This window comes from Pezoporus occidentalis, unplaced genomic scaffold (assembly GCF_034315485.1).
Source record: "Pezoporus occidentalis ecotype Australia unplaced genomic scaffold, CSIRO_AGI_Poc_V1 ctg57, whole genome shotgun sequence".
NCBI classification, from domain to species: domain Eukaryota; kingdom Metazoa; phylum Chordata; class Aves; order Psittaciformes; family Psittacidae; genus Pezoporus; species Pezoporus occidentalis.
The window spans coordinates 3283078-3309391 of NW_026915910.1; the positions used below are offsets into that span (position 1 = coordinate 3283078).

At 42.0% G+C, this 26314-nt stretch overlaps 1 protein-coding gene across 8 annotated transcripts in view; it reads right to left on the minus strand.

Moving 5' to 3' along the window:
• Positions 1 to 26314, minus strand: part of RUNX2 (RUNX family transcription factor 2) — a 224477-nt gene that overhangs the window by 104659 nt on the left and 93504 nt on the right. For 5 of the 8 annotated variants that reach the window (XM_062638491.1, XM_062638490.1, XM_062638492.1 and 2 more), the window contains one exon: positions 3988 to 4161. The exons of the other annotated variants lie outside the window; for them this stretch is intronic. In XM_062638491.1, coding sequence (XP_062494475.1) covers positions 3988 to 4161 — 174 coding nt within the window. The remainder of the gene's footprint in view (positions 1 to 3987; positions 4162 to 26314) is intronic. 8 annotated transcript variants of the gene reach the window in all.

The window sequence follows — 26314 nt, forward strand, 5'->3', positions numbered from 1 at the left end:
TCATTACTTGGGCTAATTCTGAATTATCTGTTCCATGTACTTTTTCTGATGTCTCTCAGATGGATGTACATGTACACCAGCTACAAACCCATGTGTGCTTCAGAGTGATGCTGGTCCCAGCTGAAACACAGTCAACCCCTGGCAGGGCACTTGCACAGTGCTGGTCTAATCACAGCTACACAGTTCTGTTTCAAACCTGTCCTCCAGTTCATGGCCTTGGAGGACAGATGGGTCCCCACACTAACTTCCAGGTAATCCAGCTCTGAAGCCTTTCAGTCTGCTTCCTATAACCCTAAAAATGATGAGCATAACATCCCTGAAGTGATGGGGAGAGAAGGAGGAAAAACAAAAAGCGTGACCTGCTTCTGAGTGTTGTTATTTCAGTGATGGAAGTCACAGGTTGCCTATAGATCAGATGGTGCCACAGTGGTGTCGGAGCATGAAACCTCACTTAACTCCCACTTTATAGTTCCCGCAGCCCAGCTGCCAGAGTCCTCGTGCTGTGGCTTTTCCTGGCTGATAGAAGCTAACCCTCACTGTTTGCATTTTAGAAAAACAACAGTTTTCCTTGCTTTATACTGCAACACTGATGCAACAGCTCAATGTCTGAATGGGAATGTAATTGGATACACGAGCAAGTCGTGCGAGTGTTGTTAGGGAAAGGGGAGAAAAATAAAACAGGCAAATATACCAGTATCCAAATGCAAACAGACAGGATTCCTGATTTATGGGCAGCAAGCACGGTTCAAATTGAATCTGCATTGCCTCAGCAAAGGCATCTGCTTATTGGACGATTTGTTTTTTAATCACCCTTCGATGTTGCTTTTGCAGAATCATACTTAAAATGCCATGTTGAATGAGGGCAACTCTGTGCCTTACACTGCCACAGCCCGGTCCTGTGACTTGCTGTGATTTGTACAACCTGTACTCTGATACTCTAGGAAAATAAACACAATCTAGACACAGAAAAGAAATATATGAGTTACCCCCGAAGTGCTGAGCTCTTTCAGACTCAGGTGTGGGCTAGACAGCCTTTCAATATTATTTCTGTTTAATCATGCAATAGCTATGCAAGACCTCAAGTGGAACGAAACAAAAACAGTTTATGTGCTTACTAGCAATTATATGTCGTAGGAAACCAGTATTTACTGTTAAAGTTATTAGGAATTAATTATTTTCCCTAAATTACTAGGTAAAAAGATTCAGAAACAAAGGTATTTCTAAAGGAATGCTTGCTTAATTCCTATAAAGGTAATAAAAAAAATCCTGTTTTTCAGACAAGGGTCTGTTCTCCTTTTAGTACATACTCAAGCCACACCAGCACAGTGACCATGTTAAGAAGGCAGCGGCATTCTCACTGAATACTGCACCACAACAAGGAAACTGGTGGAGGTGGACAGCCCAAACAACTCACTCCCTACCATCACACCAGGCGGATGTTTAGCAATTCTTCATGGTCACTTAACACTCGATCAAAGAGTTTTCTCCTCTGTGGCATCAACTTTGTCTCTTGTTGGCATGGTTTGTGTGGCAAGGAGCATCCATTCATTCCAGAAGAACTTGAGGGACTGTCTGCAAAAAGCATCCCAGCACTTTGGTGGAACATCAAAGCATGCTGAGCTTTACAGATTACAATCAACGTCCTGAAAAGCACCAAAAAGCCTCGTGGGGAAGCCAGCACAATTCACAGAGCTCGCACTGATGTAACATGCCACACTAATCACCTTATTAAATGGGAGGGCTACCAGAAAACTAAGAGTAGCCTTTGAGGGCTGGGTGTTTGTCTGCTCTAAATTGAGGAGGAGACAAGGGTGGGGATTAACCTGACAAATACTGTTTTAGACCACTTCTGCACTGCAAGCTTTAATAAGAAAATGAGTCCTCACAGCTTTTGAGAAATGAAAGTAATTTGGGACTCTGAAGTACCCCATGACCATGAGTTTATCCAGCAAGAGAAGCACACAATTCACAATAGAACGAAAAGTCAGCCTGCCTTCCTCGGTTAAGCTCCCTTTCCTCTGCTCAACCAGCAACGCATCTTCCATGTCTTGATGAAGTCTCAGCTGGCACTTTGAACTCTTAAGTTTCAAGAAAAGACAGCAAATGCCACACAGCTTTGTTTTCAGTCAGGCTTATTTAAAACTCATCTGAAGTTTTCACCTCCTGGATTTGTAAATGCTGCTGCTGATTCATAACGAGGCAGAGAAGTACCCTATTAATCAAACCCAGCAGAACATTTTCTACAGAAGGCATTTATGTGAATGAGAGCAACATATGAGGTTACACTTAGCAAGGAAGAAAATTACAAGGGGATCTCAGTTCTCGTGCTTCAGGGCATAAACTGATCACCAGATGGGTTCAGAAAGAATTTCACCCTCCTTCATTCCTAGATATTGCATTGCACAATAGGTAAACTATGGAGGCACAAGGAAGAAGGGGAAAAAAAGCTGATTATATCCCTGGATTTCCCCCTTGCTTTCTCAGGAACTGTGTCAACAAACATCACCAGACAGAAGACAATAGTTAGAAAAAATACTGGGCTTTAGTCTGACAGTTCTTACCAAGAAAATGATATGCACAAGAGCTCTGACTTCATATGTCCAATGAACAGAACACTAAGCCCAGCCAAAAAACCTGCTCTGGGAAGCTGGTGGGCAGCAAGTAGCACGCAATGGGTACTACAGACATATTTAACGTGTTACAAATATTTTACACTGGCTAAAGGTAGACTTCTAGATCTGGGAGAACTCTGCCACAGCTCATGGGAACAATTTTTTTCTTTTCAGTTCTCCGAGTGCTTTGGGTTCAAATTAACCCACGTACTTCTCTTTCTTACTGCAAATTAATAAACCAGTTGAACTTTAAAAAAAGAAGAAAAAGAAAGAAGAAGAAAGCCACAACACTTTGTTAAAACCGCTAAGTTTCAGCTGGTATCATGTCAAAACCACTTGAAACATGAAACCAGAAATCTTCCCTGGTTGACTCAAAGACTATGTCTATACCAGGAGTGCTTTACCAGTAAAGGAATACTGGTATTGGCAAAGGACTCCAGGTGCAGATGCAACTACAGCAGCAAAACTGAGTTTTAAATGAGTCTAGTAAATTGAGCCAAGGGTTTTATTGGCAGACTGGCATCTAGGTGAAGTTCTCCAACAGTTCTAGCAAGTGAATTGGTCAGGGGCAACACCTCTTCACATCCTGCATAGACACAAATGTCAGCAAATATGCACAAATGGCCAAAATTAGGTAGAGATCACTTTGAAACTCATGAAAAATTTATCCAGCTCTGAATTTAGAAAAAAAAAAAATTGGCAAAATCAGTGTATTTTGTAGGCTTCACAGTTTTGTTGCAAACTTCTGGCATAGCCGCAGTTAAACATCTTATTTCAGTCTTATAATCTGTGACACATGGTATTTTATGATTTGTCTCAGCACAATCAAATCTGTCTCTCAGCATGCAATCATAAATGTTGCATGCAACCCTCACAAGCAAACTTTGGAGATTTCTCCATAACCCAGTTCATTTATTGTAACAGTGGTCAGCACTGGTGCTAGAAGGAAACCACCACGTAAGAAGATTGTGTTATTATTCCAATAGAAGGACCATTAAATGCTGGCTGCTTCCCTCAACAAGAGTGCAAAATAAAAAGGCTGAATAAAAACCTTCATTCTATTACACACTTAATATGTACTACCGCACACACCAAGTAGAAGACAGAGCAACATGGCAGTTAGTTAGAATTTCACCAGATTCCTCCTCAATTTGCCCAGATTGACTACTTTGGATTATTTTGATTTATGGCAAGAAGATAAAGAAAGACATTTTCAGCTTCAAACACTATAGAAAAAATCCACTTCCCACCTAGCTTTGCTTGGAACACATCTCTCACTCTGTAACAGCCTCTTTTACTACAGTTGAGACACAAATATCCATAAGCAATTACTACTGTTTCCTAAGCAAGTCAAACCTATGGTTCTGTCTCTTACCTGTAATCTGACTCTGTCCTTGTGGATTAAAAGGACTTGGTGCAGAGTTCAGAGAGGGCCGTGGGCTCTGGGTCGGGACCCCTACTCTCATACTGGGATGAGGAATGCGCCCTAAATCACTGAGGCGTTCAGAGAACAAACTAGGTTTAGAGTCATCAAGCTTCTGTCTGTGCCCTGGAAATAGCAAATCATAAAATAAAAGCGTTAATAACAAGATTTAGTAATTTAACACACCCCAAAATACCCCAAAGTGGCTTCTAAGGACCTGTTATTAGATTTAACGGACTTATAGGTATCTCATCTACCCCCAATAACACAGTGAAATTGGTGGGAGGAATTGTGTTGGGTCATGGCTGCGCTGGTGAAAGCCTTATTGATCACAACTGTGTCCATAAAGAATTGTAACATGTTACAATCTGGATCAGAATAAGCATTTATTAGGACACCCACACAAGGTCCTTTTTTGTCTTTTTTTTTTTTTTTTTTGCTTCTTTAACTACACTATGTAGTTAAAGGGGCAAACTTTCTTTTCCAAAAGCATGCCACATAAGTAAGTACTAGTTATCAGCTGGGACAGTTACTCCATGCTTGGTTTATATGTTGTGGATTTTTTTGCTATGAAAATGCAAGCTTTTTTTCTCCCCTTACATTTCTTCTCCTTAACTCTGTCACAGTTAGTCATTAGCTTTCATTCCTCTACAAAATAAACAGTCACTGTCATTTGAGAAGAGCAATACTGCAAGGAAAACCTTCAGAGCTGCTCGCCAAGACTGGGTCCTGCACTCCCTTGTTTGGTCAACCTTCCTCAGTGCTCCTACTTCTCTCTCGCAAAACAGGCTAACTGCCCTCATGTCTCATGGCCACACTGGGAACACTCAGTTGTGGGTGCTCAGTTGCCAACATGTAAAGGGGAAAAATGGCCAAAGCAAGAGGATGTCACAAGTGGTACTGTTCATGTCATCACTGAGATGTTTCAAGAGTAAAGGCTTTTCTCTCTGTTGTATTTTTGTTCCTGGGTTTAATTTCTTTCCAAAGTAGTTAGAGAACACTTCTGGCCCAATGGCACCTTGGAATGTGAGGCACAGAAGGTGTTATTTCTATCATTCAACATATAGAGAAACAGGCATGCATAAAGATTAAGGTGAGGACTAATTTTACTTAACTTTAGCCATTCATAAATCAGGCATCTAGTCTAAACTCTAAACTCTTCTAATGTAGACTTCCTCTACAGTTAATGGAAAGAAATAGCTACTTCCAGAGGGCAATTAATCTCATTTGTCTCTGACACCAGTCTTAAAATGCGGTGATTCACCACCTGAGTTTGCTTTCCCTTCCTTCTCTGATCACAGAGGGAACACACATGACTAGTTTAATTAGACACCCTCACCATTAGTCAATATTAAATGGAATGAATCTTACCCTAAGTTACCAACCAAGGTCACACAAAAAGCCTCTGGCAAAGCTGAAACAGGGGCCCAAGCCCCTGACTGCAACCCAGAACCACATCTGTCCCCATCCCTGCAGTGCTGGGGCACAGCCATAAACAATAACTGGTAGGGTATTTTTTTGCTTTTAACAATAAGAAGGGTCTCTGGTAGGGTATGTGCTTGAACCCTTCCTAATGATCCCCAGTGGCTTGAGATAATCCACACTGTCACTCAGCAGTGTGAACACAGACATCTGTCTGGAGGCTATGAGAGTTTAGCTTTGCAAGGCATGGTCAGATTGTCCCATAGGTTTTAGGGCCAGAGAATAATTTCTGGCACTGGTTAATATATTTTAAAAGCATAAATGAGGCCTGAATTGAGACTGAGTCTGAGAGTGAACCATCAGACTGCCACTTTTTTAAGAAATCTCTTTTTATGGTACCTCTCACCACAGCACAGAAGTACACAGATTCACATCATCCAACTGGGACCATGGTGCTTACAGGACATGTAGGCAAAGTGATGTCAGTACTAAACAGCTAAATCCAAACTACATTCTGAGAAATCACGGTTCTAGATAGAGAAGTGAAGGATTCGGGATGGGAGATTGAGAAGAAACTGGATGGAATTTAATTTTGGAGAAACTTCTCTGGCAATTTAAAAAAATTAATTAGCTGACCCATTATTCTGCACTTTGAAGTATGATTTTTCTTGCCCAGGATGACTCAGTCTAGAAGTACGGGGGTAGGCAGGAGTAGGAGAAGGTGCTACTCTATATTACAGCTTGCAGGGGTGGCTACTTCTCCCTTCAGGAGGTATCAATCACTTTAAATCAGGAATGATTTTTGGTGGGCTTGTAAAAACTCTGTGAAGGCAGCTTAATTAACAGGATAACATCTAACCTGGTAGTCTTTAGCATTATCTTTTCAATCTATTTAAATTACAACTTGTACAAGCCGGGTGCTGCTAAATCTGATGAAACAACTTTCACAAACACACGCAGTCAGTACTCTCTTGGGATTTTCCTTCTCCATCTTCTTTTCCTCCAAAATTTTTATGTATTTGCTTTTTCGTTTGCCACTTGTATTTTCCACTCTGTTTTTTAAAAGCATCTCCTTCCTCTCCCCTTTTCCCTTTTAGTAATTCCTAATCATATTTTGGCAAATTCAAGAGGGCTCAAAATAAGACAAACATGATTAGCCTATCTCTGGCCTCACACACCAGGGCTGACTTTATCTGGGAACGAAGGTACCTCCAGAGTGAATTTTATCTTCTGTTTTCATAGAAAAATCCTGCACTATATTCATAGAGTGCCCTTTTTGCTAAAGAATCACTATCAAAATGATACACAAGCTATTTTTACTGACTTCAGATAACCCAGTGAACACTTGTTATATAGGTCACCACTCCTGTACTAATCTGTGCATGATAACTCCCAGCTTTGTTTGTCTGCCTCAGCATACCCTTGCTAGAAAAGAGCTTATATTTAATTTTGGGTATTATTATTATAATGAACTAGGTCTATCACAGACAGTCCAAATTCAGCAAGGTAGCAGTGCACTTCAGTATAGGCAGGTGGAAAAAAAAAAAAAAAAGGACGAAAAAAAAAAGAAAAAAAAAAAGAGGGCACAGAAAAGAAATAAGAAGAAAGATTCCCACATCTGGTTGAATTTAAATATCTGGAGATGTGTGGGTTTGGGTGTTGCCACCTCCCCCCCAAATAAAAATGAGGGAAAGAACTATATGCACATCTGGAAGACCCCAGGCATCAATGGAACTGCAAGTCCTCAGAAACCAGCAAGGGGCCAAAGGCAGACTTGCCTTCGCCTTCTGGACACTTAAAATTTAGGGTTGTAACACAGAGTCATGTTGTGGCAAAGAGATCCACAGAAGGAGGCACACTCCCCCAGTGAAACGTCCCAGTGAGATGAGATTACATTACAGCTTCGCACGTTATGGGTTACTATGCTTTCATATAAGCTAAGACGTGCTCACATTGAAAGTAAGCAGGAAAATCAACAAAACCTTCATATTCAGGAGGTGCTCACAGAACAGCATGGGCAACTTAAATAAATCTCTTGCCCTGATTCCTGTGCAGAAAAAGAAAAAAAAATCCTATTAAATACAGAGCAGCCATGAGGTATGGGCTGAAAACGCTCTAAAAACGCCTTCTGAGTAGCACATAAGCAGCAGCTATGAAATAGGTGATACATGTTTAAAACTCATTCCACAAGCTGCTTTTCATCTCTCATTGATATATGTGTCCGTTGACAGAGAGATTCCTGATCCCAGGGGAGTGCACTAAGAAAAGCTGTATCCTTGGTCTCCATCATGAGGCGTAATTTTATTTCAGGAAAAAAGATTAGGGTAGCAAGTGTGGATAGCTCAGGGAGAATCTGTGATCTGCTGCAGCAGTGAGTACATTAAAAAGCAATATAAAAGCTACATAAAGAACAGAATAAAACACTGTTGCAGATATCCCAATCCCTACAACACTCATTTAGTGCAGGCTGCTCTGTTACAAAGATGACTTTGTGGAATGAATTGGGCTTGGAGAGAGACAAAATGGCAACAGACATAGGGAGTGTTGGATGTGAAATGTAGTGAAAAAGATGGAGGCTGTCCCAGGAGTCACTGAATAAGAATAGGGCCTGGCAGCCATTGGTATCAATCAGGTTACAGGCAAGGAGATGGAAAGAGAAAAATTAAGAATGAATAAACAGAAGCTATACAAGCTGTTCTGATTTGTCTGTGGTCATAGTACAAAATACATTAGATATTAGAAATCTATTATTTGCTGTAAAATGACAAGCAATATTCTAGTCTCTCACTGCTACTCAGCTATTTCAAGCTGAACACCAACCTGAGTCTTAGTTTCTGGAGACATAAAACATTGCCATTAATCCACTCCAGTACCAGTTTTGGCCATTTTACGTGAACCAAACCAGAAAATAGTACCGAGAAAGTGCAGTAAGGTCAGTGCAAATTGCAGCCATCCAGCCAGTGTCTGTGCTGCTGCTTCAGACAGCCCAGGACAGCCTCAGAACATGTTAAAATGGTCCATAGAAGTGAACATTCAATCATCACATCCCAGGCATGGCAGGAGATGTGAAAAGGCTTCATCTCCAGCTTAATCACTTCAGTTTAAACTAAACGAAGGAATGTCTCTCCGATCAAAGCAAAGCAATCTTGAGTGTGCTGGATGTGGTAACTGGAAAGGGACGTAAGCTCACCCCTCATCACTGAACTTCCACCGCTCCTCTGGAGAAGTCAAGATGTAAATCAGGCCATGGAAGAGGCTGACTTGCAGAATGTAAATGTGGTGTTGATGCTTAAAGATTTTTACCTCCTTTGGGGAGGAGGGGTGTGTGTTTTTATCTTTCATCTTGTGGGTGTGGAACTGAAAACTAATCAGATTATACTACACGTGGCCTTGCCAGATGCTGACACTCAGGGACTCCCTTTCTTTGTACCATGTACACCACCCACCAGTTTTTGTGTGTGTGTGTGTGTGTGTGTGTGTTTTTTCTGGTACCAAGGAGATCTGGTTACCAGATTTTCAACAGATGCTTTTATCACTCTCAAGTGGGTTAGCTATTTTCAGTCATCACCGAGTTCTATCTTTTTTGCTCTTGCTTTAACAACAAGAAGTACGATGGAGTCAGGTGTCTCCATAAAAGAGCCAAGGGAAGGCAGAAAGGTCATGAAAGTAAGAAGCTGGGCTCTCATCTGCTGGGAACACATTTGCCAGGTCATCCCAAGCAGAATGGAGGGTGATGGCCCAACATGAAATACCACCGTGGTTTCTATTTGCTCTATGTCATGAGTGCACTTAGCATCAGTCAATCCATGGAGCATCCACTCCATAGAGTAACTACAGCTGGAAGGGGCAAACAAATTCTCTGAACTTCAGGGCTAGTAACTGAGGCTGTCTATGGCTCTGGGCTCAGTGCTGCAATTGAGAAGAAGACAACGCTACTGAAAAGGGACTTTCCATCAGGCTAAGGGGTGGCAGAAACACGAAGCTTCTGTGTATATACGGTAGGAGACAATCTTGCACCACAAAAATGGTAGGTTACATGTCCTCTGAATTTCATCACAAATTCTTCTTAGATTCTGTTTGGATGTCTTCCTGCATTTCATCCCATTTGGTCCTGTGGATCACCTGCTAACTAGAAGTTACTGATATGGGCTTGACTGTGAATTTATCTACAGGCTTGTGAAGCTGAAGTGAGGGAAGCCAAATGTATGCCATAGTAAAGGAGCCGAGACCTCAGCCTAAGGCTACTTAACAGCTGTTATGCAGGGACTGAATAATGCTAGGCATTCATCATGAAGCAGAAATATTCATTGCTCTGTTACAGATTTCAGACAATACAACACTGCACCAAGATGTCACTCCAAAGCAGCGTCAATCTACACACTGGAGGTAAAAATAAGAGAGTTGTAAATCACCAAAAGCCCAGAAAATGCACACCAGCTCTTAGCAAGGAAAAAATTATTGAAGCAAATCATTAAGGGTCCCTTTTGTGTCCCTTGTCTTGTGACAAACTGTCATCTCCAGGCTGGCTTCTCCCCACCCGGTCCTACCGAATGCACCCAATGCAAAGTTCATGAAAAAAAGCCCAAAACACAAAAGAGTTGAACAGTTTTTACCCAGGAAAAGGGAAGGCTTGGAACCCTTCCAGTCTCTTGGGTAAAGACACAATCATGAGAAGAAAAATATAATCCACCCAAGAGACGTAATTACATAATTAGGCCATAGGCTGTGCATAGGAAAGATTCATAAAACAAGGAGCTACATAGGTGCAGTAACTGCAGTTAATTCACTCAATGGAGGAAAAAAAGTTTGTGTTTTAAATAGCTGAGGGCACAAGTTTGTATTAGACTGCAGAGCTTATTCTCCCAACTGTACACAGAGCCCTATTAGTGTCAATAGGAGTCACTCAGATGCAGGCAGAAAACAAGATCCTGTCTCTTTTTGTTCTTAAAAAAAAAGACTTGGTTTTCACCCAAAGCAGGTAAATCCTGTACCTGAAACTACTGCAGAGAAAATCAAACAAATAAAGGCAGAGGAACATAAGCTGTGGATGGGCTCAGTTCCTATACAATGACTCTAATGTGGCCCATTGCCAAAAATTCCACTGAGCTTTTCCTCCCTGACCCCTGCTCTCCCAAAGGTCTGCAGACTACTGCTATGGCTCCAAAAGGGCCAGATCCAGCTCTCAGGGGAACCAGTTATGTTACTGTCTTCTTGGAGTTGTGGCTTCAACACTGGGTGAGCAGAGGCAGGGGCAGGTTTGAACCCTAGTGCAGAAGTCAAGCCTGTGGAGCATCTCTGGTGTTGATGATCATCTTCCCGCTGACTTACTGGGAGCAAAAGCAAATGTCAATTCAGCTCATCCCACTGGCAGCCTGCCCAGCATGGGACCAAGTCAGAGTTTCCAGCATGTCAAAGGGAGGAAGGGCCAGGAAAGGGTGAGGCGAATGATCCCATGGATGTGTAACCTGTGTCTCTTCATGCTCATGGGGATGACTCTAACCCAACCATCGCAAAGCCTTTGAGGATAGGAAGTGCTGTCAATGCTTTTTGGAATTCAGCTGGGGTCTGTGGAAAGCATGCATCCAGCTGAAAGACAGACGCACAGCTAGGGGGTTTTCAGCAAACTCCAACAGCTGCAGAGAAGCCTCTCATTCCTAAAATTTCTCAATGTAGAGAGGCAAAAAATGCTTGCTCGGAGCAGGGCTGCTCCTTAGGCAGAGAAGGGACTGATGGGAGGCATTTAGCAGGGGCTGAGCTGGCCAAGAAGCCTGCACAGGGAAAGCTGTGTTAAAGCAACAAGCCCAGAAGATTTAATGAATTAAACCAGAATGGTGCTTTGAGAAAAAGGACAAGCAGAGCAGGAAAGGGCTTGAATGGGGCTGCTTTAGCACTGGTTCATTCCCACCCTTCAATTCACCCCAGCATTGCAGGATCCTGCCCCTCTGCTCTGCCCCTCTGCTGTGGTAGTGACTCTGCTCATCAGTAAATGAGCAAGGTCTCCCCTTGCTGTAGCGTTTTGCTTTTTCCTTTTCCTTTCTTTTTGAAAAGCTTTTGAATTCTGACTTGGATCTTGAACCTTGTTCTGCAAAGCTGAGCAACATGCCCTATGAACACCAGCATGAAACAGCGGAGTTGAGGAGGGAGAAGGTGGGACCCCCTTGTTCCACAACACTCTGCCTCCACCTTTTCTATCCATCCTTCATGAACATAAAGGAATCTCTTGTGCACGTGCGCCAGGAAACCAGCTAAACATTGCTGGCATCGCCGCTCAGAGACATTAAAGACAACTCATATAAACAGGCTGTCACGCAAGTCTAGGTTCCTGCCTTAATTCCCTTTGCATGCTGGTATCTGCTATGCTCTCCCTCTTCTCCTCCTCCTCTAAACAGAAGCAGGGAAGAGGGAGAGCGAGGGCTGCCCCACAAAAGCGCAAGAGCTCCCCATTCTGATTTTATCATCCTCATCCTAACCAAGCAATATCTTTGAGGAGTAAGGCGTCCCCCCCCCCCCCCCCCCCAAAGATAGCTATCCTCTAAAGAGGTCACCAGCTTTTGTTGCTTGTGCAGCAACGAGCAGTAAAGATCATAGCAAATGAAGGGGGTGAGGCTGGGAAGGAGGGGAGAGAAAAAAGTTCTCCTTGAACTGGTCTCCCTCCAGCTGGCAGAAGGGGATGGTTTTCTTAACGCTTGCGAAACCTGATTACTTGGTAAGAATGAAAAGGGGGGCAATGTAAACACAGCCATTAAACCAGATTTAAGGCGCTCAGTTTAAATCTAGGCTAAGAGCTCTTCTATGCTACACTGCTCTGCTCTCTAGACACCAATGAGGTGCATTTTCATTTCTGGTTTTGTTTTACACCCCCAAAACCAGGAGCGTGTTGCAGGCTGAATGCTGTGGTTAAAATGGGAATTCAGGCATGGAAGAAACAACAGTTGAGCAATAATAGATGGATGTGTGCATGTTTGCACTCTATCTTTCAACACACTGTTTTGCTGTGTTACAGGACTACCGTGTTTATATCCATGCTGCAGGTTTTAAGCAGATCGTTTAAACTTGATTAAAGTGGGGTATTTCTAAAATAACCTTACTAATAAAATTCAGCTGGCTGAAGAAACCCGAAAATGTTACAAATAAAAAAGATGCCATTTCAATCTACACTGGCAGGGGTAATATGACATAAACTCCAACAGAAAACAGTCTTTGCAAGTTCGACTTGAAGGATTATCTTGTGTATCAGCACCCTCTGTGGCAGAGTAGCATTTATCCATGTATCCACCCATGTTAATGCTGTTGCACAATTTACTACAGCCGTGATAGACAGGTAATTGCTTCATCCACCCAAGTGTAATAAGTGGAGTCTACTATGTTAATCCTTGTATTCTTATTGTCTGCGAATGCCAAGGAAGGGAGACACGTACACTGAAAACCCTACCCTCTGTTTCCAAAACTACTGTAGTTTACCCTCAGACCTGCTAAGGTGTTCTTACTGCATTCCACTCCTCTGCTCACAGTGCCAAGAATTTTGAGTAGTATCAAGTTATTGTTACACAAAGGGCACCTACGCACTCAGGCTCATAGGGAGGCAGAAGCAGGATGCAGCAGTCTTCAGAAAACAAAACAAAACACACTCAAACATCTTTTCCTATTCAGTAAATATAACAGGCAAGCATTACTCATTCCCAGGCATAGCAGAAAAAGTAATTAACCTGTCCTTCTAAAACTGAACATCCATCCAGTTTATGTGCAATCTATCTGCTTGTTGAGAAATGTCATTTAGGTGCTGGCCCATCAGCGTGTTCCCATAAAAATCTGTATTTTTTTTTTTATTTTCAATATCAAAACCGGGCATATCTTTTGAAAAGTTTACAGATTCCTGGCAGCCCCATGACCTTAGGTTTGTGGCATCAAATTTGTAATGACAGTTTGATGGATGTCTCCCTTTCTTCCTCCTGAAAGGTACAAAGAATTGGTGGTTCCCTGAGTAAAAAATATGCTTAATGCTGTCCTTTGCTCTTATTTATATACTTGAGTGCTCAAGAAGTCTTGCACTGCTGGCACTAGGTGGGTTTTTTTGGGGCATCTTTAATGTTGCAGAAGGAACCCAACCTTCTCTGTAATCAGAGTGCTTGCAGAAGCACCTACACAATGTGTAAATTTTGACGATGGAGAGCCTTAAGCTGCACATAAATGACGCAGCTGGACTTAAGGAATGTTGGCCTGAAGATCCTGCCAACAATCCTAGAGGTGAGTCCTTTGCTATACTCCACCTCTATCTGCAAACGCCCACAGGGGCATTTCTGTTCAGGTGGAAGCTGGGATGGATTAACCTCTGCTTTCATGTCTTTGAAGAAAAGAAAGTGTTATCTAAAGGCTTAAAACGCAGCCATAGCAGATGCATGGACTGGAGTTCAGTGTCACAAGGCTGCCCAATGACTATCATTAATGATACTGAATTATAAGGTATTTTATGGATCTTTGGCGAATTAATATTATTTTCTTTAATACTTGGATGATGAAATATGAAGCATGATCATAAAGCCTTGAGATGATTTCCAGTAGTGAGGAGTCCTCCAGACTTTGGAGAGAGGGGTCAGAATTCAGAATGATCTCAGCAAATTGGAGAAATGATACTTGACATGTCATTAGTAAAATGGCATGCAGTAGAACTGCATCGTACTACACTTCGGAGCAATAAACATCAAATGCTTGAATGCACCCCAACAATAAACCTATTAGCCAGCAGCACTGCAGAGGCAGATCTGAGGGTAACAGGGAGTTGCAAGCTGAATATGAGTCAATAATGAGATTCTGTCATTTTAAAAAATAAAATACAGTTAATAAGTAAATGCATTCCTGGGAAAGTTTACTGGTTATGTTGCAAAGAAGACAGAGATGGGAGCTATGACACCCAGCTCAGACATGGTGAGACGTCAGCTGTACTGTTTTATTCATTTTTGGGACACCACCCGCTAAGAAAGATACAGACAAATGAGAAAGAATCCAGAGAAGAGCAACAGGAGCGATAAGAGATTTAGAAAGCATGACCTATATGGAAAAGTTGAAGGAAATACATTTGTTTAGTCTAGAAAAGAGACAAGCAGGAAAGCACATGATAAGAGTAAAATGTTTTCTAAAGAAAATGGTAATCAATTGATCTCAATGTCAGTTGAAAACAGAACAAGAAAAAGTTGGCTTCATTTGAGGTAGAAGAGACTTAAAGAGATTAATGTGTGGTATTAGCAAACTCCTTTTTAAGTATGAAAGAAAAAAAACAAAGAAAAACAGACTTGGTAAGTGGAAGGCACAGTACTGGAGGATTTAAGAATTTGGACAGATGTCAGTGATGATCTAAGTATATATAATACTTCCTCTGAGGAAAAATGGACTAGGTTGCCTGAGGTTTCTTTTAGCCCTACTGTTCTAGGACTGAGTGATTGTCTGTGCTCGGTTAAGTCACGTACACAGTATTTTTTACCATGAGTACATGAAGTCAGGCAGCTCATGCTGACTGTGGGCCTGAAGCTACAAAGGGTTCAACATCTCCAGCTGCCATGAAAGGGCAGGGTGAAATGAGGGCTGTGTCTGCTTCAATATTCCAGACCACAAGGAACCTGAGTTTGAAAGTGCTGGTCTTAACCCCTCTGTGCCATTTTCCTATGGCTCTAGCTTCAGATAAACCATAATTTCTTTGCCTCACAGTGGATATTATAAGATTTATTTCACCATAAATTCAGCAAGCACAACTCTTGCTGTTTATTTTCCACTAGTTTTCAGGGGAGACACAACAAAGTAAAACTAGAATTTCCTGCATCCCCAGATGAAGGTCCAGAATACTAGTACATGACTGGTTTTAGTTACTTTCTTATTTATGCATCTGCTGGTTACTCAAAGAAGCACGGTCCTCGACAGAATAGCCCCGGCCACTCCCTTTTCTAAACCTTATGCACTCCTTTCCATCCCAGTATGAAGAATAAGGACATCAAAAAGACAAACTTCTTGGGAAAAAAAACCCAAACCACTCAGCCTGGAAGCAAATGTTTTGGACAGCCTATGTATTCTATGAGAATGTAGGGGAACTCAGTGCAGTGAGAGATTATAAAATCCTGGGATTTTCCGACAAAACAGCCTCATTATTTGCATTATTTCCTTCTGGAAGTGCTTCATTCATAGCCATCTCCACTGGGTTGTTGGGTTTTTTTTCCCTTTGGCAGAAAAGCAAAGCAAAGCTACATTCTGCTGTGAGCTACATAAACACAAATCCCATCCTTCGTACAGGAACTCCTGTCCTACATACATTCATCTCACATTAAAACCCTGCAGCCCTAAGGCTGGCTGCCTCTACCCAACCGCTGTTTAACAACATAACGTCCAAAACTCAGCAAAGCGTTGCAAGTGCATGAGGTACAAGTTGCTGGCCAAACTTAAGCGTGTCCTTACGGGCTCTGCAGGTTGCTAATTCAGCGCTAAACCAGGTGTTTAACCTGCTTAGGGGCCATGCCTCCAATCGAAAGCCCCAGGGGGCACAAAGGGGAGGGAGGTGAGTGAAACAACTGGATCTGGCTGTGAGGAATGCTGGGTTTTGTGAAGGGCTCTGGCAGGGGGCTGACCCTTTTGCTGACAGTTGTAAAGTTTGTTTAGTAGCAGGGAGCCTCCTGTGAAATTAAAAACAATAGGAAAACAGAGTCCTGGAGAATAAATCTCACCCCCTGCCCCGGCTGCCTGTGCGTTTGGCTACCAGAAGGTAACACATCTCTAGGAATGCAGGCAGTGGGGGGCATGTGCCTCTGAGAGCTGGAGAGTGGCCAGCACAAGCAGCGGGTGATGCTATTCAAGGTGTGGCGAGCTGTGCTGATGAACTGCCGGGGAAAGCCTGGGAAAGGATGGAGCAGGCAAGATGCCCCCTACGACTGCTCCGGTTGCCTCTGCAGGGAGCTCTGCAGGAGCTCGTCCCACAGAAACCACTAGTTCCCCTTTACTGCTTCCAGACATATTGAACTTAGTAGAAAGTGGACTCTTTCTCAAGGCATGGTGGAGAAGATCAGTCCAAACATGTCCCTTGACCATACACAGGGGAAGCTCAGATGGCACTAAGTTTTGGTCACTAGAGAGGATACAGCATATGCAACAGGGAAAGCTCTCTCCTATTAAGAGTCCCCTGAGCTGCTCAGTCCTCCCCAGAGTTCATTTCCTAAATAAGATTATCCCTCACAGGCTTTACTTTGACCCTGCTGTAATTACTCCATTATTTTGCTGCTAAGTAGATATCCATTAGGGCATTACAATGGGGATGCAATCTGATGGAAAAGGGAAAATCAAAGAAACAGAAGCTGTAAATGCCTAGTTATAAACACTGCAAGTTGTTAAAGTGGGCAGCTGTGAAGTTGATAGCTTTTAAAGATATACAGAAGCACTTAATGTACAGCCCTGCCTATACATATATGTATGTATATATATGTATATGCTTCAAGCCAAGAAAGATGTTAGAACACGTTGGATCATCACTGGCATGTGCTTCGAATACTCCCTATTTTGTTATTATTTTGGTGAGTACTTAAGCTTGGATTCCCACTACAGTACACCAGTGGAAAACATCTCCGCAACACAAGAGTGGCAGGGGTATTTTATTCTGCTCTCTTTAAACAGGCAGAAATAACATTAAAGTACTTAAATTCTGGAAATACTCATCATCCCCATGATATTAATATCGCCTTAATAGCTCACTCTATTTAAAGCAACTTTCTTTCTTTGGGTTTTATTTTGCGGGTGGCAAATCCTCATTTAATTTGCAGGATAAAAAAGTACAACCCTACAATTTGAAAAATTGGATTATATGGGGACAAGCAATCTGCCAGAGCTATGAATAAAGGCTTTGACACCGTCTTCAGTGGGAGACAGCCTGGCTCTGAAGTCTTTACAGCTTACACAAATCTGAGTTTTATTATTTGTTTTGTTTTTAATGTCATATGACTCATTTTAAGGAATAATATAACTGCTTCCACTATAAGGGTGACAGTTATGTGTCTACGAGGCTAAAATTTGATACCTCAGTTATGGAACTTTAGATACAAGCTGTGTAATCTACCTTTTAGCCCTACCGCTTGCTTTTTTTCCATAGAGAAAACAAAGCATGCTCAAACCACTGGCACCATTTATTAGAGGACATAACATACATATGAGGGTTTCCTTTTTCTTCAAGCACAACCCTGATTTAATTCCATCAAAGAATGATGGAAAATATAACAAAAAGTGCTCTTCCCTTTCTGTCCAAGAAAAGTAGAACAGCAACGCTGATGATGCTGAAGAAATTGGATATCTTTTCGTGGTGCATTGCCTTGGGTTTTTTTGCAAGTAAAACTCATCTGCCTTAACCAATTTAAATGAAGTAAAAAGGCAACAACAGAAAAGAGGGATGGAAAACTTTTTTCAGCTTCAACACAAACTGAGGAAGTCAAAGCTTAAAATAAGAAAGTGATATTTCAGTAAAAGTGTACACAGAGCCTGGCACTATGACAGGAAGAAATTTGGTTTTTAACTCTTCTCCAGGTAAGATGGATCATTCCTTTATTTTTCACTCCAGCTTTCCACCAGATACATGGGATTATTCTCCTTTTGGCAGCAAAAAAGGAGTTTGGCTGTCAGTGCCCCCTACCACTGACCAGTTTTGATGCACAAGCAAGTTATCCTTCCCTTAACAGAAGACTCAGTGTGCAAATGATTCCCCTCCATCAAAAGACCAGCATTATACTAGGACTGAACTCTATTTCTAATCCCTGATGGATTTAGATGGCCAAACTACTGCCAAGGGTGATGTGCTGCCAAATCTACCCCCAGCATCTGAAGGCATTTCCGACAAAACATAATGTATCTCGTATACAATAGAGAAAATACACTCCTTTCTCTAGGATACTGATATTTCACTGTATCGTTTGAACAGAACAGCTATCCCCAACACAACAGTAGGTGTGGTAGTAATTTACTTCCTGTACATCACTCACTCAGATTTGAGAGTGAGAAATGTTCTTTCCGGTTTTGCTTTTCTGTAATGAAGTTTCTTGGTAGTGTTTGAGAATGGCTGATATTACTGTTTGTGAATGGTATGATGATGTTTCTTGCTTTCTTGTCAATTGTGGCATAAGTCTTCACTAAAATAAATGGATGCACACTGGTATAAAACTGATGTAAAAGAGAATTGTGGCTGCTGAATCTAAAGTGAAAGTCAAAGCTCGCTCACTTGACAGTTAAGATAACTGCACTTCAACCAAGCTCTGTGGCTTTACACCTTCGTATTTAGCGTTTGGATGCCTCCTTCTCTGCTTTCACAAAAACAGCAACATGAAAAATGGGTCAAAGACCTTCTCCTGACAGGCAGGTATGGGGACCCAGCTCCTGATGGCTCCTGGTAGCATCCTGAGCACAAGCAGGAGGACTCTGCCCCCACCAACTCAAGTGCGGGACCACGATCCCACCACATGGCAGGATCAGAAGTGCCACTGCATTGCCAAAAGATCTCACATCCCTCATTGCATCAGACCAAGGCAATGCCACAACCACCTGTGAGAGTGGCAGGAGATGGCATGCTAGGGAGGAGGATGAGGCACACTGTAATTAAGACTTGCCCTTTGTATTTTATTTTGCACATGCATGTGAGTTAAGTGGCCTCATTTAAGGTAAAGTAGTATCACTTCCGCTGGCTGAAGTTTCTAAAAGCTGCCTATCCTAAACATAAGCATAATTCGTTCTGTTGGAGTTTCTCTGTTATGCAGTTTTGGTATGTACACATGATGGTACATTCCTTCCACGTCTCTAATTTTGTTCCGAGGCAGTGCCATTTATTGCTGCTTCACTGCACTGAAAAGCAAACTTAGGCCTGCATGCAAACAAACACAGCAGCACACTTGCACATGCTAAAAATGGTATTTTTGTGTCTGCTGAGAAGGAAAAAGAAGGATTAATTATGCGCAAGCATAACAACTTTCTCTAACTCTGCCTAGAGATGTGAAAGAGAAGTGGCCCTGTAATCACGTCTCTTCGGAGAATACTGCCATATGGTTTTAACAGAGGTTTATTTCCTGAAGCAAGAGAGGACTGCAGATTCTCAATCCAACTAAAATAATTATGCAGACAATTTCACTCCATTACTTTCAGTGGAACCCAAGCTGTGTGGTCCTCACATGCTTACTGACACCTTTAAAGAGACATTAAGCCATTTTTACATAAAATTCCCTTAATGGGTGGGATGTAGGATGAATTTCCTGGAAGATTAGCACCTGTCGTATTGCATAAGGATTGCCTCTGACTGCTGCATTAATTCCCTTCGGCTGGTAGAGAGCAAAACTGCGACTGAAGCCCACAGAATACAGAGCAGCAATGCATCAACCATCTCTACAAAGGGAAACTTCTCACCTTGTTGAGGTTTCCTATGCAGTTATTTTACCTCCCACTCTGACTTAAGCACAAGACTTAAGTAAAAATGGGCGCCCCACATTAAGTACAAGGAAACTGAAATACAGCTTTAATTTCAGTTCTGGGTTATGCTACGAGCACAATGTGGAGAGTTCGCTGAGAACTTTTTTCAGACCCACCCTGAGCTGCAGATCTTTCTCCTCAACTAAACAGACAGATCACAGTACAAAACTTCCAATCTTTCAATCAACAATGGGTAAAAATCCAGGCAAAACGAAACCACTTTGACTCAAAACAATAAAGTGTGCATTAAAACACCACCTATCCAACTTTGAACGTGAACTACAGGGATCCTGTAAAAACAGAGAAGTTAACCAAGACACACAGCGATTAAAGGGTATTTTAAAGGGAGAACAGAGACCACCCTTAAAGCATGGAAATATCCCTTTTGGAATAAAATGCAAACTGGCTTTTTTTTTTCAGCAACTGTGTCCTATTTTACAGTAGCTAGTTTATGGAATTCACAAACATACTCCATTTCAGACTAGCAAATCCAATTAAATCAGAAGAAAGCATACACATACTTTTAGTGTGCCAATCTGCCTATGGTGCTAGAAAGACTTAATCCCCTGTAGCGAGAGGGTGAGGGAAGGGGAAGAAGTTCTGCCACTGGGTCAGTGGATTTTTCAAAGTGTAAAATGGTGATTTCTTCAGATCAAAAAGGTAAATGTGAAGAAAAAACAACCAGGATAATGATCAGATCAGAAATCAGCAGCAAACCACAGGGCACAACCAAATGGGTGCACAGGGTTGTTTACTGGATGGTTTGAAAATCTTGGTGCAGCTTGAGGCTACTGAATGAGCACCTTCTGTCAGGCATGAGAGCTCTGCAGCAGTTTAATGGCACACTGTGCATGTGTGTGGCCTGAGCAGCGAGGGAACTGAGCAGGAAACACGTTTCTAATCTTTTTCTAGTGGCAATTTTAACATTATGCTACAGATAAATTACGGTAATGTAAATAGTAAAATCCATTTCTCAATTCTTTGGCCCGGTGTCTGCCACCACCTTAGGTTTCCGCAGGCACGATGAGCACAGGACATTCTGCTGTGGACTTGTGCTCCACTCCTGATGGTGCCATATGCAAGGCAGTCTCCTCTCTGCTTTCTCTCCCACATTTTATCCCTTTGTCTTGAAAACTCTGAGGAATTTTCTCCCATTTCAAGTCTGAGGAGCACGGTACCAAAAATCCCCCTCCTAGCTGTGGCGTCAGTATGTCTTACTACAAAGCAATTGCACCTCTGATAAAAAATTAAAGTGTATTGACCATTACCAAAGCTGCCTTTACCAATACAACCAAATAAGGTCGGTTTGCTAAGTCAACAGTACTTTCTAGGTCCCATGCCCAAGCAAAACACTCTGAATGAGCCTTTCAACACAGCGAAGAAATACTGAAGATGTTAGCGACAGCACTTTCTGTGACACTAAAAAAAGCTACAAACATATTTTTGTCCAAACTGGAATTAACAATGCTCGCTCTCCCCCAAACTTTCTGTTTTTAAAACAAAACCTAAATTTTGGGCCAATGTTTCCTGTGGTGATCATTGTGGTTCAACAGTATTTGTGAGTTCTTCACGCTTCATAAAGTCTCTCAGCTCCCTAGCAGAAGAACTGCTTGTCAACTGAAGTGTGGCAACTGGAGACAGAGGTTAAACCCAGCAGAAATCGGTTAACCAGATCCAGTTCTCCCCTGAATTTAAGGAAAAACTCCCACTTGCTTCAAGAGAAGAAAGATTTGGGCTGAAACAGCTATTCAAGTTAGCCTTTAATTTTGTAGGGAGAGAGGTGGCAACTTTTCTTGTGTAATTTGCCGAAACAGGAGGAAAACGCTCAAAAGGATAAGAGTTCAGGGCTTGGCCAGCTGTCCTACTCTTCATGCTACATGCCACAAACTTCTAAAGTGGATCTTGGGGAAATTACCCACAGTGGTTTTGAGGTTTTAAATAAGGACCAGAAAAAAAGACAGGAAAGCTGCCCTTGAACACTGATTCACTCTATGAATGGGTGTAAATTTCTGACAGTTGAACTGAAAGTTCAAAGAGGTAACCTGGTTTATCAAGATATAACCCTGCTTTGAAATTATTTAGGCAAAATGTCACCTTCTTCCTTGAGAAGATTTTGGCTCTCCAGAAGTAGTACCCATTCTTTTCTCAGTATTAAGAGTCACGTATTTAACACACTTTTTTCCCAGTCTGACATGGACAAGTGAGACCAAACCTGCAGAGAAAGCTGCTCAACAGGCAGGACCATGATTACGTAAAGTTTTTCAACCTTAGTTTATCAACAAAAATAAGCACCAGTGGTTTAAAAATGACCAGCAAGAACTGTCCTCACCAACAAATACCATCAGGTAATTTGGGGACTTTGCAGAAAAGTCAGGAACTCAGCAGTTATATATAAAACTGTGCTAATCACATAAAGCAGCATTGAAAACTCCTCTGTGTATGGTTTGTAACAGTGGGCATTCATGGGCCAAAATTAACATGCTGGTGAAAGTACAATAAGATCTGTGACCACAAATGTTAGCAACCGTAGTTTTATGCCACATCCTGAAGGCAAAACTTCGGAAAATGACAGTGTTCCCTTGGTCTTTCCAGAAATGGCGCAGCCTGTTGGTTCCCATCTTGACGAGGATTTCCATTCCTCTTAGTTCTTTCAGATGGAACCTGTTACAGCATTTTTCCCCCACAGCTGTACACACTGGATGTACCTGACTACTGTATGCAGGTTTGGATTCTTTTGTCCATGTCAGAAAGGGTAAAAAGTATGTTAAATACATGACTCACAATGCTTCAGAATTGATGAGTAACACTCTTGGAGAGGCAAATTCCTCTCAAGGCCAGGAAGGAGTCTATCTGCCCTGTACTGAGGTCTACAGAAAATTGTCAACACTGAAAATAACAATTTAATGGGACATTTCATCAATTAATATTGAAATTATGGACTTGTTAGATATTATTTCCTTCCCATAAGCAGTGCTCAGCATTTCTTAGGAGGTCCTAGAACACTCTGGGTTATGCTCTGTCTCATGTCTTAGAAATCACAACTTAAATTAATGATAATATCAAAATATCAATATTGATATATTGATAATGATAATATCAAAATGATATTATCAAAATAATATCAAAATATTGATAAAATTCAAAACATCCTGGATCCTTGGCTTTTAGAATCATGGAATAGTTAGGACTGGAAAGTACCTTAAAATCATCTAGTTCCAACCCCCCTGACATGGGCAGGGACACCTCCCACTAAACCATGCCACCCAAGGACAACATTTAATGGAGCAACTGGGGGGGGGGGGGAATATTTATCACCTAGCAGCACAAATAAACAGTATTCACTTATTTTTTTCCCTGCGTTTTTCCATGGTTGATTCGTTACAAACCTAATCCATGGCTTCCTCCAGAAAACACAGACCTGCAAACATTTCTTTTCTGGTATCTTTGTCTTATTTTTCTCTTCTTCTCATATCACTTGCTGTACATGTATTTTTAGATGCTTTTACCTTTTGCCATTCACTAACCTTTCAGTGCTCTAGCTCTAATAGCACTAGACATTTAAGTCTACTTCTCTGTGAACTGTAAGCCTTTACAGATGGTGTGCTACTGGAGAAGTTACTTATTTCTTGGCTCTACCAGGTACCCTTTACTTGATGGTTACACCCTGGCCAACATGTGTGGAACAGCAGGAGAGGATCCACCATTTCCACAGCTTTTCTTTTCTACGTGAACTTTTCTACATCAGCAATGCAAGGAAAGGGAGGGACATGCTGGACAGTAACAGAAGAACGCACCTGGCATCCCAAATTACTCCCATGTGTTCACTGTTGCTAATGAAAGACAAGGTTAGCATATAGAAGAGGCTCTGTTTCAGAAATATTTATATGGGCAGCATGGAGAAGTGACAAAGAAGCAAGTTATTAATAACAAAAGACAACAAAAAAGGTCACTGCAATACTGTGAGCCAAACTGAAACAGGATTTCACAGTGACTGCTCTGGTACCTTGTATTTAGAAATGCATGGAGCCAAACTTTTCACAAACAACTTGACAGTTTATTACTGTCTGCAACGTAGAAATGGATTGGCTAAAAACTGTCAAAAAAAAAAAAAATTCCTCATTAACGTCAGGCTGTAGAATTCCAGATTAAAACAGCCTGGAGGCCTTCTCCTTTCTAATAGATCTGAACTGTTTTATGCTGCTAAGGTGGGAAATGACCAACTAGGTCTTGCAGCAGCAGGTTTATGGCTAGTACTCTTGTCAGTATTTCCAGGAGAAGCCTCTGTTTTCAGGGTTTTCTGACATTGCTGCAGAGCTCACTCAGTCTAACATTTATTTATTTATTTTTTTGCACAACAAACTCTATAAATTTTTAAATAAAGCTTTAAAAATAAATCCTGTTTAAGCACTCAGCAAATGGGAGCTGACTTTTTTGGAGCTCACTTTCTGTTCCCAAAGCAGAAGCTGATCTATGCGAGATGTTTAATTGAAAACTGGTCACTGTCCATAGTCCCTGCTATTCATCACAAAGCCTGGACGTCCCATCAGCATGGGGGGTAAGCAAGCCCAACACAGTCAGGGCTTTGGTCATGTGGCCTCTTCACGTTACAGCTGTGCCAGCTGACAAGGTTATCATGCCTGGCCTTTCTCTGCTGTTAATCACTTGTCTTTCACCACAGCTACTGCTGACCTGGAGCAGGACTCTGTTAAGCCAACTCATTTTGACTGATGCTGATTAAAGGAGCACTGGGGAATGGTGTCCGCCTTAGACAGCACAGCCGTGGCTGGAAGACAGCACCCAAGGAGCCCTCAGGTCCCCTGCCCATGGGATTCCTCCTGCTAGAAGATGCACAAGGCAGAGTGATGTGCCTTCCCCTGATATGGATTTATTGTCATGCTGGTCTGAAGAGCTCAAAAATTTCCCAATTTCCTGGAGACCTGAAGGGTGGCTAAAGCACTTATGGCAGATGCCTCCACCCTGACACCTTCTGCTTTTCCTACTCTATTTGCAGTAGCTTCTGCTAATCAACTTCCTGCACTGTTACATGGGCATGCGAAATAAAATCAAAGAATGGTTTGGACTGGAAAGGACCTTAAGGTCACCCAGTTCCAAACCCCCTGCTATGGGCAGAGACACCTTCCACTAGACCAAGTTGCTCAACGCCCCTTACAACCTCACCTTGAACACTGCCAGGGACAGGGCAGCCTGAGCTGGGCAGCCTGTTCCAGTGTCTTACCACTCCTTATATTCCACCTAAATCTCCCGTTTTGCTGAATGCAAAGTCCACCTGAGCTCAGGAAGGATCTGACCTACCCTCTCTTTTCCTCCCTTATAAAAATCTTATCTTTATCCACAGGAAAAAGATGGGAGCTTCCCCATGGACATGCACGTTTACAAACATCCATGAACCACCCATATTTACATGTATAAGAATCAAATGTTGTTAGGGACACCGAAAGTTTGTTAGGAACAGATACCACTTACTGGGTGGGAATGACCCAGAGGATTGCTAGTTAAGGAACTGGAAATCCTCTAGTTCAAAGCAGCTGCAGAAAGTAGAAAACCCACACTCACTACCTTCTCAAATCACTTGTCTAAGGAGGGTTGTAACATGTTAAGGAAGAGCAGATTAACGATATGTTGTTATAAATCCAGAGGTGCAAGTGTAGGTAACTCTGAGATGAAACACCTAGATGAGTTATTACATCAAAAGGCAAAAGCAATGCTGAACTGCAACTTACTGAGCCAGGCTGATGGTCTGCCCACGCTCATGGTGCAGTCTCACTTTCGCGCACACAGCTCAGGATCGTGCTTGCTGCCTGTGTCCTGGAGAACTGTTGCAACTTCGCCCTACTCAGCAAGTAAAGGAGGCCACAGAGGATTTCAAAAGCACATTTCTTAAATCAGCTCTTGGTTCTTATATGCTAAATATTACAGACTGTGAGAATTACAGAGTTCAAGGTGAACTAATGCAAGCTATTTTTCCAATAGCTTCCAGTAGCTTCCAATGCAAGCACATTTTATATGCAAGCTGTATCTCAGAAGACTGGTAAAATTTAGGTCCTAAAATACTCGTCAAAGTTTCTCAGAAGAAATCTCTCCCCAGCCAGACTGAGAAGTAAAATAAATATGGTTTTGAATGCACCCCTCAAAAGGCCATTCTCTTGTGAGCAACAGTGTTTGTGGGCTGACAGAGAACTGGCAAACTGTCTTTATGCAAGCCAACAAACCCAGCTATGTTAAGGGATTTAACAACTAATTTTTAAAAGAGAATGTAAATGCTGATCTAAAAATTGGCTTCACTATTGCCAGTACAAAACCATCCAAATACACAGCCAGTTCCTGGAGTAGAATGGGTTACCATGTCCTGGACCTGGATGGTAACCATCTG